At 41.0% G+C, this 12,495-nt stretch overlaps 1 protein-coding gene across 1 annotated transcript in view; it reads right to left on the reverse strand.

The window, feature by feature from the left end:
- Positions 1-2,743: 2,743 nt before the first annotated feature.
- Positions 2,744-12,495, reverse strand: part of grik3 (glutamate ionotropic receptor kainate type subunit 3) — a gene marked incomplete at both ends in the record, with an annotated part of 119,931 nt that continues 110,179 nt past the window's right edge. Inside the window, 4 exons of the mRNA XM_079502968.1 lie at positions 2,744-2,941; positions 6,291-6,541; positions 7,632-7,857; positions 10,285-10,502. Coding sequence (XP_079359094.1) covers positions 2,744-2,941; positions 6,291-6,541; positions 7,632-7,857; positions 10,285-10,502 — 893 coding nt within the window. The remainder of the gene's footprint in view (positions 2,942-6,290; positions 6,542-7,631; positions 7,858-10,284; positions 10,503-12,495) is intronic.

Below are 12,495 nucleotides of genomic sequence, written 5' to 3' on the forward strand. Positions count from 1 at the left end.
CATGGGCACGAGTCAAGAGTTGATTGGCTCAATATCTCAATGCAAGTTATGAACATACAGTTGGAGGCCATCGATATTGTCCTTTTCTTTTTGCTGAGGTTTGCGTGATCTGCGCAAAAGCACAGTTAACCCATTTTGGGCGGGAACCCCTTTTGGTGTTTTAAACATTATGTTATAATTTAGCTATTGAAAAATAGCAGATCTACAAGCTCATAGCACGCCACCGATTGGCGCGCTACAAGCTTGTAGGTCTGCTATTTTTGAAAAATCGTGAGAATATTTATTTCAGAAAACTGGAGGATTTAGAAGGATTTTTTTTAATTTTGAGGTCAGGCCTAAATGGGTCAAATGATAAGGGACAATATCGGTGGCACCCAACTGTAAAATAAAAAAGAGGAAAAAAGGGGTGTCACTTGCTACTCATAGCTAAAATACAATGTCTCAAGTCCAAAGTCTCTTCTTTAAGCCAAATTCATTGGCCACATTTTCAATGTTCATCATCCAGTTCAGTATCAGCCATGAACAAGTATGGCACCAGAAACATTTAGATCAGTTTTAGTAAATGGAGTGACCATATAAATGTAGAAAGTGTAGAATAGATATTTCCATTCACAGCAACGCTGTGCTTCCGCATCAAACACGGGAAGTGGAAGTTATCAATCCACTGGGGCCTCCATGATGCATTTTGTTCAATGCTCTGCATGGCATGAAGCGAATTGTATCCATAGCAATACGCTCATCAGGTCCCCCAGCAAAGCAGATGGCTGTGTGAACATGGATGTTACAGTATCTATATTGTATATCTATCGCTGGTAGATAGATATAAAAAAAAATATATAGTAACTGAACTGTTTAAATAGTAGGGACATTCACTGGCGCTGTAGCCGCACATGGACTAACACCAACATGTAGTTCAATGGGGACATGTTAAGCCTCATTTATAATTAGTTGTGTGTCGAAATTGGCAGATCTACACGCTCACAACGCATTGCAGCAGCAGCAGCGCAATGTATTGTGGGCTTGAAGATCAGCTGTTTTCTGTGCGTGACACACACGGGCAACTAAGTATAAATCAAGCCTAAGATTGGCACTTTAGTCATAAGGTCACAGTCTCTTGCCCTTTGTCTCTGTGCCTCACAATTCACCACTAAACTAAGACATACATGGGAAAACAATATGAGTTGACCCTGGTGATGATGATTGACAAAAATTACCTTAGTTTTATTGTGGGCCTTCAAACTAAATAATTACTTTCAGTCTGAAAACAACCTGGTCTAGTGCCTTCTACTAAATTACGACAAAATGGGCATGTACTAATAGGACAACATGCTATTTGCGAAATGTACCCATGAAGCCCTTTCAAAAAGCTTTTAAATGAGGTTATGTATTTATTATTATTATTATTCATGATTACGCATTTGTCAAGTTGACAGTTGTCGTGTTCCAAACAAAGAATGGAACAAGGAAATTCATCAATTAGATTTGTGTTACAGTATTTTTGCATTTCTGCACAACAGTATTACGATACGTGGAGTGGTGGTTGATTGAAAAAATGCAAATACAATGTTATGACTCAGTGCCAATTACAATTTACGCTAGATATTACCCTGCATGATTGGAAAAAGTGTAGTGAGATCCTTTACCTTTAATGGTCCATTTAAAACCACTAGACAATTTACTTTGCACCGAGTACAATATGCGTCCTCCCACTCTATTAACGCTCTATCTAAAACAATTCATGACCAATCTTGGCCCACGCTGTAGTTCTATTAAATGAGCAAATCTTTGGCTATTTATATTAATTGGATTTATATGTAATCAGGTAAGAAACTCATAATCCAAAATGCTAAAACAATAATAAGATGGTAGGACACATGGAAACATATAGTACACAAATGTCCAAACCTTAGTTTTGCTTAGTTCCCCTTCAAACCCTTGTGTTTGCAACAGTAAATTAAATCAGATTTCTTCTGCAAACCACTATTCACCTTGCTCAATAAGGTTTTTCCTATGAGCCACCAATGTCAATACTGCAAGCACTGTGTAAAGATTCTTACAGGATATCATAGGTGTCCCATAGCCCAAGCCATGCAATCTGCAGAAACTCCCTTCTGTACCATTTGAATCTGGACAACATTTGAGGCAACATTATTTTCTTCTGCCAAAGGCCATTTGGGCATTTGCGTAAATCAATAGAAAAGGGTATGTGGTAAGAACTGGATGTGCTGTGTGACAAAACTGATATCCAATGAAAACTGCTTCTTCTTGTCCTCCTTGTCAATCTGTCATTTATTGCCATGCTTGACAAAGCCTTTATCTTATTTTTGTCCATGTTTCCCAATAAAATTCCAGTGTCTTTGTCATTGATTGAGGATTCCTTGAGTCTGCTGTCCCTTGGGTTTTTGTGTTGCGCACGTAAACATCAGACTTGAAAACGGACTATTTGGGAATATTGGCTCCTTTTTCACAAATGAGACCGATCTTCCAGTACCCCTCAGTCCCTCCCCAGCCCACCCATCTCCCCAAAGCCCCCACCCCCAGCTGTGGTTTGGATTACATGGCTGATGATGTCATACCTGTGTTGCTGATGCTGTCATTTTGATATGCCCGTGTTTCGTCAGAGTTCCCATGTCGTGGTTCAGGGTGAACCTGGTGATCCCATCTATGCCATTGTCTCTGGTCTCCGGCAACACCGCCTGCACGTGACTCAGGAGGCCCTTTCCCTGGGGGGCACACACTGTTGTCAGGGGAACACGGGGGTCATCCCAGTGCTGCAGCTCATGTTGTCCTTGCCCGGGAGTCGTCGGTCGTTGTAGGTGTGCATGTTGATCACTGCATCCGTCGTCACTGCGCCTGGCGGCGGCTTGGGCTTGTGCCTCACCCGCCTCTCGCAGGTGAACGACAGTCTGATCTCGTCCACCATGGCACTGCACAAAGACCTCTGGGCGATAAGTGGGGGTTGAGGGGAGGGGGGAAGCCAGGCAAAGAAAAAGACAGTGGGGAACGGGAAAGGGGGGGTAAATGCCTTAGTTTTAAATTGGTCTGGCAAGCAGAAGAGTGTCGACAGTCCAAAACAAATTAGAACGCCACAGTTCAGTGTGTGTGTGTGTGTGTGTGTGTGTGTGTGTGTGTGTGTGTGTGTGTGTGTGTGTGTGTGTGTGTGTGTGCGCGTGTGTTTCTATGTCGGCGTGTATCCATGGCTGTCAGCAATGTCAAGTCACACCGCATGCAGCCCACGCATGGCTCGCTGTTGCTGCACTAGTCTGACAGAGTGAGCTACTCTCCCCCACAACCCAATGTGCATGGCACGCTCATAACAGCCTGCTAAGCTGAATAGCTCAAAATGGTGGTTTGTAACAGTAACTCTGACATCTGATGACTAATAACGGATTAAGTCTTTATGCTCCAATTTGCAATTATGTGCGTTAAAATAAGTAAATGTTGTGTTCTTATAGCCAAGTACTCCTAGGGATTTTGCCAAAGGCATGCAAATCCTTTTACATGTTTGAACTGAAAGCCACAAACTGTGTGAGGCTGCGTGGAAGTGTTACAACTAAATCAGTGTGGTTAGCAACTCCATAGCTAAAAGCTAATCCTGGTTTAAGGGTAATTCAATTAACACAGTGGTGGAAGTGGTAGATTTACTCTAGTACTGAAAGTAAAAATTTGGGGCACTTTTAATTTATATTATTACATGTTTTTATACTTTTTACTTCCATGGACTGTCATTACAGACCCCCAGCTGCAGATTAATTGTGTGATTGCAGACCGGGCCTCTCGATGCAGCATTGCTATATCATACTATACAACTAATCTATAGACTACTGTATCTTAACATACTTATACTACGGTATCTAATATTATTGCTATACTATACTGTATTATTATACTATCTTACACTATTATATTATTATTGTTTTTGCTACTACTTGTATGTGCTTCTCTCTCTCTCTCTCTCCTTTCTCTCTCTCTCTCCACCCCCCCAGATGGCCGACTACCTTAGAGCCGCCTATATTCCAATGCCAGGTTGCGCAAAAACCCACCCTGCAGCACTGTTTAATGCAATTTTTGTGTGCGTGTTATAAGTATTTTTTGTTGAATTACTGATGACAAAGTTGTAAAAGTCAACAGTATATACAGTAGCCTATATATGTATATCCATAACATAAGCAAGCAGCACGCTAGCAGACAATACACTAGTTCTTTCTTTCAATCATTTTATTATTATTATTTTCACAATCATATTAACTGATCAACTTCTTCTTAAATGCACTAGTTTAAACTCGTCACATGAAACTCTATACCGTCATTAATCAGAGTTCCCAGAAGTTTTATTTCTCGCCACTAGGGGGGCGAGAAAGACATACCGTCATATGCATACATCTGTCGTGTGAATTATCAAATCATTAGAAAGTAGCCGGCGTATCTAGTGTATTGTCTGCTAGCGTGCTGCTTTCTTATGTTATGGATATACATAGCCTACTGTTGGCTTTGTCATCAGTCATACAACAGAAAATACTTATAACACGCACAAATAAATTACATTAAACAGTGCTATAGGGCGGGTGTTGCCGCAACCGCTGCGGTGTTTAGATATAGGCCCTAGAGAGCCTGGGTCTGCCTGACGGTTCTTCCAGTAAATGTATTGCTCAGGGTGGGACAATGTTGGGTCTCTGTTCGGTCTATGTAATCATGTATAGTGTCTTGAGACATCTTGTTTTGACACTTTAATAAAATTGAATTGAACTTCTACCCCACAGAGGCAAATACCGTACATTGTACTCCACCACAATTATTTGACAGCTTACTTCTATGTCACACAAAAGTAGTAGCAAAAATAGCCAATCTACAAGCTCATTTTGAGCTGCTATTTTTGCTATATTTTAATTGGAATCCTGAATTATTTTTGTCGCTATTCTTTTATGGGAATCCTGAAAACTATCTTTTTTTATTTAATTTTACACAGTACATTGGACATGAAAAAGACAATACAAATGTAATACTAATCATTTAAGTCATTAAGCTACTGATATAGACTAAAGTAATTAAAGCGTTTGGAATTATAACAGCTGAAATCAATAATATATCATTATTCCAATATTAAGTGAAGGTGGTGGCCGCATGTGGCCTCCAGGCCACCAGTAGGATGTAGATGATTAATACAAAACATGCATTAACTGATATATTATGATGTATTATTATTCTAGTGAATCTACCCACTAACACATACTAAAGTGATGAACACGTTAAAGCTGCATTTTGTAACTATAACTCTCATGTCCTACCCGAGATACAAACCCAGTAGGTGCTGAAATGTTTACCACTGAGCTAAATATATTTTAACATTTCTCAATATAAGAGCAGTGAGACCAAATACAACCACCGCAGTTATTTTAAGTTATTGTAATGTATACCCATTTACCGCTAGCATTAATGAATCCCTCGGTCGCGTACTGCGAGGGTTTTATCGCGCGTAACACTTACTTTGAAGAGCCAAATATCCGTAATCGCATGTTCCTGTGACAAACTGCTGTGTGTGGTGTCTTCACCGGTTGTTGTTCTTTCGGTCGATGGTGGATAAAGCCGACCGCGAGTCACAGCGTCTGCTACAGGCCGTTGAAAACGCTTGTCTGGGCCAGAAACTGCCCCTCAATGTCGTTTCTGAGATACAGGGCTTTGAATGTAGGGCTTAGAATGGAAGTGGATGCGCGCGCATCCTCAAAATGGCCGCGGCCATTGTGTGTTTTGTGTCCCAGAGTATTGTTTGCGGTAGCAACATCAGCTAGCCATCGAAACCGATCAAAAAGCGATTAAACAATTCGAACACGAGAAATTTGCGTTTGGCGGGGGAATGTTAGAAAGAGTAGGTTCTCGTTTTCCTCGTGCCCGGCGGCAGGACGGTTAACATACTCTACCATACAGGTTGGTCAAAATAATATTTTATTCACTTACTGTAGTGCACTACACATGCACTACAGTGTAGTACTACATGTAAGCTTTAAAGCATTACTAAATGGGTAATCCTGTATAATTAGTACTTTTACAGTAGCCTGTTTGTTACTGTACTGTAACTATACTTTTACTTGTATCAGAGTATTTATACATTGTAGTATACTTAATAAATACTGCTTTTATTTAAAAGGATCGCTGGCTTGTCCATGTGTGGTCCAGCCCTAAGGAATGTTATTAGCATGTCTTACTAAAAAACAACGTAATAGTTCCTACGGTATAATATGAGCATCAAAACTATATTTTAAATACTGCGCATTTTTATTAGCACACGCAGCTACCTGCTCATGTTCTGCCGTCTTCCTCAGCTTGTAGACGAATTCGGCGATGGCCACAAACACGGAGAGTACCAGGCCCGATGCCAGGACTATGAAAATGCCACCCAGATTCTGGATCCCCATGGGCCCTGTCTCATGTCGCTCCTCATCCAGACAATTACTCCCACTCCACCACTTCTCCTTAAGCATGTGCAGACGCCCATCCTCCAGGATGCTGAGGATGGCGATGGTGATTTTGTCTCTATATGGGGAGCCTGCAAACAATGCGAGGTCAGCTTTATTACACAGTCAAATCCAATATTAATGAACAATATTATTACCACTGAGGTAAGACAGAACATCCGCTTGGGCAGACCAGGCTCTGGGCGGACCAATATGTCTGAGTCATAGTGTGTCCCTTTGTCACAATAACCGCGTTGTAACCGCCTGTTGCCTTTTATGCCCATATATGGAGATCCCTGATGTCATTATGGCTTTATCTTTTGGCATATTGGTGGCTCTGGACAACTGGATATCCATATTTGCCTAGACCCTGTGTTTATGCGATCGCATAATTTACCTCATAATCAGCCAAATGGCACAGATTATGCAGGGTTTTTGTTGGGGGTTTTTTCAAAAAGGGCAATCGTCGTCGCACATATTTCGCAACATCCTGCATACAGTATTTCACCGCATAAAATCCCATAAAATCCCACATATTTTGCAACTTCCCGCAATTTCACCGCATAAAATCACAAAAAAACAGCATATTTCATTGCAAAATCAATGATTTTAGCCTGCATAATCAAGGATTTTAAGCCGCATAATCAAGGATTTTTGCCCGCGTTTTTCTGGAGGTTCTATATCGGTCAGATCAGCGTTATCCATCTAGTCCTTGCCAATGTGTGCGAGTTTGAAGTAAGGTCAGTCCAATATAACGCACATGATCATATATGGGAATATCGGTCGGATCAGTGGCTCAAGACAACCGGTTCTCCATATATGCCTATATACTGTATGGTTGTATCGGGTTTGTTTATGGTTATGTCTGAGTCAGAGTGACGTGGCCGTGGTCTGCCAGTCAGCCCCCTAAGCCAATTTGAATTAATATACCATACCAACTGATCACAGTTCACAGTAAATCTAAAATCTGCACCACATTGACCCAAGAGACTTCAGTATAGTACAGTACAGTAAGCGGTGAAAATGTATAAGGATAAATTAATATCATAACCCGCCCGCCCACTCACACAACCACACACACTCTAACCACCAAGTGTTGTTGTTATTGACGAGTGCTTGAACTTATTAGTAGGCGGTCCCACACAAGTGTATTGTAATCACTTCTGGTGGTTCAGGCCTTACCCAGGGGAGTGCCAATTCCATAGCCTTTGCTGTCGATGATCCCTCCCACCTGGGTGAGGTTACAGTTCCGCCTGGTGATGTAGTCGATGGTGGTGGACTCCATGAGCAGTGCGTAGTCTGACTTCAGCACCCTCTGGATTCCATCTTCAATAGATTTCACCAGTGATGTGCTAGGCTTACTGCTCATAAAGGCCCACATCTTCTCAAAGGTAGAAACCTTAGATTTCTGTGTGAGACAGAAATAGAACCATTTTAAGTACCTTTGAATTTCATCTCCCTTGTTACAGTTACGGGGGGTGGGAAGAAAACAATGCCCTGACACAAAGAAAAACAGTTTCTCTGTGACGGGCTGACCCTTGAACGAAATATAACTCTCCATCTTTATAGTGTACAGGCATTGAAAATACTGCTAACCTTGAACACCTGTTATTTCTTTCTTCCCTCTGCAGCAGAACGATTTACAAACCTCAGAATATATTGAGTGTCTGGGCAAAAAAAAGCTGTCAAATGACTGTGCTGGACTTTGAAGAATCTTTAATGGTCCTGTATTCCAGTGACCAAGGAGATCGACACGATTCATTGTAAAAGATATTTTGTAGCAGCTGTATTATCATGGATTAAAACATCTATTCTCGTAATAAGCACAAGGGAGACCATAATAATAGAGTCTCTCTCCATTAGTCTTGCATCAGGCCATTTGGTATTTCATGCAATTTTACAGGAGGGTCACATTCACACCATGTCTAATCCTAGATAATTACTGTCTCATAACCATGAGGCATTTCAAATTTTAGAAGATACTATTCTAAGCTGCCCTCCATTGTTGTGCATATAGTACAAATGCATGTCTAATGCATAGTGCACTTCCAATGGATGCCGCTAGTTCAAATGTGAAATATACTATGTTTTATCATGAAACATAAAAGAAGCAATCAGGTGATTGCATCGTGAACAGCTAGGTCTTCTGATGTACTGTATGTCTGGACGTGACATAGGCTACATTGCCCTCAGCTCACTGTCATTTGACAAAACTACTGCATTCCACCCCATGTTTCCTTAGCATCTGTCACTTCCTTCATCTGCTGGAGTCAAGCTTGTTAGCCTTCTCCCAATCAGTGCAAGAGGGAGCGGAGGCCACTTGAGTCTCTGATGAGTCAAGTAGAAAAAGGTGTCTCCTCTCCTTGCAATCATAACCGCTAATCATCAAAATAAGAATGACAGAGCTACACTTACTACACTTACTATAAAGCATATAAAAGCTCTTCAGGCCAAAGAGATGATTTGTATCCAGTTCCAGAACCGCAGCCCTGAAGATAAAGAACAGCATGTTTCCCTGTGCTTGGATATGTGAACCATATACGGTTAATAATGGGATATGAGGGCCGGACGGCTGGCGTAGACGTCCGGGCACCTATAGGCTGCCAATCCAGCCTGACAGTGTGTCGCAGTTTTGAATCCCGATCCTGATGACCTTTGCTCCCTATCACTCCCCAATCTCTCTCTCCCCATTTCCTGTCGGACAATTGTCCTATAAAAAATATCTTAAGAAAATTAAGATACTAGCTAGTTTTATTCCAGCTATTTCAATATACACTTGCCCATGACTAGGCTACATATCGCTGTTGTGCAATGTTACTAAACAGACTCTAGTGAGTGTGATTTTATACAGTACTGCAGTTATTGTTCTGTAATGCAATTCCGGTGCACAAATGGAATTTACTATCTATTAATGTCAGCAACAGGGTTTCATGCCCGATTACAATGTGGGGATTCCTCGAAAGAGAGTTTAGTTGATTAAAAAATATATAGCCTAGTGTAATTGATAAAAAACCCAACTGGGAGATTCTTTATTGTGGGTACCCTGGATGAAAACCCCATTCTCTCCCTACTGCAGTCTCATAAAGTGGACTTGTCAGTGTCAGTAGACATGCTCTGTTTTCATTGTTGTACAGGGAGAGGCTGTAACTGTGTTACATGTGTTATTCAGAACCACAGCAGCAACATCTGAGGCAAAACGCAAAATAATAAAATAAAGTCAAAACCCTGCAGGCAAAAGCTGAAACTTTGGAATGAGAAAATCATTATGGAGAAACACATCAAACAGAGTGGAGAAGTGGAGAAGCTGCAGAATTTGCTTTTGCTGTGGGAATTAAGATCTGTGTGTGTGTGTGTGTGTGTGTGTGTGTGTGTGTGTGTGTGTGTGTGTGTGTGTGTGTGTGTGTGTGTGTGTGTGTGTGTGTGTGTGTGTGTGTGTGTGTGAGCGCGCGCGTCTGTGTATATATATATATAGGCTATATATATACTGATTCTTTCTCGTTGGAAAGTGTACTAGTATCAGTATCATGCTATATAGAGTGTGTTTGTAAAAAAGTCAACTAAAAAGTAAAGTAATAATTCAGCATCTTGCCTTAGTTCATAGTAATATTACAGCTACATGACACCATTAGGGGTGTGTGTGTGTGTGTGTGTGTGTGTGTGTGTGTGTGTGTGTGTGTGTGTGTGTGTGTGTGTGTGTGTGTGTGTGTGTGTTGCTTTCACACAGCAAAAAAGAAAAAGTAAATTAAAAAGACAAAATAATTGTGTAGCTGTTTATAGTATGAAAAAAGTCTTCCTTCATAAAATTACTTTTTTTGATTTTTGTGTTGTGTCGCACCTTAAAAAATGTCATGGTGGCACCATCCTTCACGACACCATACTGGATCTTGGTCTGCTTGGCGATGTCATCGGCTGAGTCCACAGGTGAATCCATTCTCTCCACAGTGAGGAAGGCAGCTAAATTAGCCGTGTAGGAGGAAATGATGATCAGGGTGAAGAACCACCAGATCCCACCGATGATCCTGGTGGACAAGGCTTTGGGCATCAGCTCTGAGCCTGGACGGAATGTAATGTGAGACAGACTGATCACTCCATCTGCCAACCAGCACTAATACTATGATAGCAGATTTGATTTAAAAAATGCAATATATCAGTCGTGGTATGTTTGTCTCCCTGGCATCCGTGTAAAACAAAGAAATACATCATATAGATTATGTTAATTTAAGACAAAATCTTAATAATGCAGTTTGTGATATAAGAACATAATGTGTATCCAGAAAAGTTTTAATTGTGCAATACTGTATGAACATGCGGAAAACAAGGCAGCTGCCCTCCTCCCATGTAGCACCCTCCCCTGGCTCCCCATCCCCCGTCTATCAATTAGACTTCAAATACACCCAACAGCCTATGGCAGCCAAAGCGAAACAAACTTAGCTACACCCACAGGCTGTTTCTCTTTTGTTATCATGTCAACTGATTTGTATTTGTTGTTTGCCATACCTTATGTTTGATTACTTTGTCTAACTTACTATTTGTTTATTATTTTAGGTGAGAACCATGTATAAGTCCTTCATTTATTGGTTTCTTTTCTCACCAGCACTTTTATTAATGTTTATACGTAATGTTTATCTTTTTGTACAGTTTCTATTGCGAATAAATAAAAAATAACTGAAAAGGTACAGTAGGTGGTTGAAACGTATCTAGAAATTAAATTAGTTGATACTTTTTGCATGGATACTGATCTTTGTAATTGTCATACATGTCATAAGCATAAGGAATAGCTGAAATACAGATAGAAGCCGTCTTGCACTGGAAAATCCGCCATAGTGGGGAAACTTTGGCAGAGGGCCTGCAAATACAATGCTGGCCAGTTGAGTTAGGTCTCAATGAGGCCTGTTGTGAGTCACAAGCAAGGGGCCAGTGAGGCTATTCAACGTTGAAGCTCTGGGCCCTAGTGGTAGGAGGAGGGACTACAGGCGGACCCGTGGATTCATGACCGGGAAACCCCGTGCAGCTGGGCTTTAACATTGAGCGCTCGGTTGCACTTCCGCATTTGACCACCAAAATTTGGTGGTCAAATACGGAAGTAGACGTTCTGAGACGGTACTTCCGGCAGTCTTCCGGGTGCTTCAAAACGCCACTGAGCAACTTCCACTGACATGAATAGCTGGGGGGCGGAGCTTTGCGCCAGTTCAGTCTCTATCCTTTTATATGCTCTATGGTCACAACAGGCCTCATTGAGATTTTTGATAGTCTTTCTTTCTTTAATCTTTATTTATTCAGGGAAGTCAGTTGAGAGCAATCTCTTTTCCAATAACGCCCTGATTACAGTACACATAACATACAATATAAACACAAATACATTACAGGTAAGAAACGATTCAGAGTGAACAAGTACAGCTAGATCTCAAATGGATCCTTACAAGTCTTTTAAAACGTTTAAGTGAAATCAAGTTATTCAGTTTTAAGATGTATTGTAGACAGTTCCACATGTGAGCCGGTGCATAGTAATGAAAGGCTGTTTTACCCAATTCGGAATTCACAATGTTTCTTTCCTACATTTTTAGTATGTTATTTAGCATACCCAATACTAATAGAATCCATTGAATTTTTTCTTGTATCCATTATTATGGTTTTTAACCATATACTGGCCCATTTAATATTAGATTCATTGCAAACGGACCACTAGGGGCGAGCCCAACTCGTTTGCGATGGTTTTTGAAAACCTTATGCCCATCCCTAACACCATGCCAAAAATCAAAAACTTGTCACCATGTGCACGATTATAACGAATTGGGACCCAGCTAATGGGGACTTCTAACATAAGGTAGTTTTGTCTCTTTCGTCTCTTAGCCAATGAAGGTCAACCAACCTTTTCATACAGCCTATACAGTGTTGGGTGAGGAACCCATCTCCAGTTATAAACCGGAGGGAAGAGTGGTAGATTGTGTGGAGTGGTTTTAGTGACGACGGAGCTGCATGCCTGTAGATACAGTAATATCGCCATAGTCGATAACTGATAAAATTGTGCTTTGAATCAACTGCTTCC

This window comes from Electrona antarctica (genome assembly GCF_951216825.1).
Source record: "Electrona antarctica genome assembly, chromosome: 6".
NCBI lineage: Eukaryota > Metazoa > Chordata > Actinopteri > Myctophiformes > Myctophidae > Electrona > Electrona antarctica.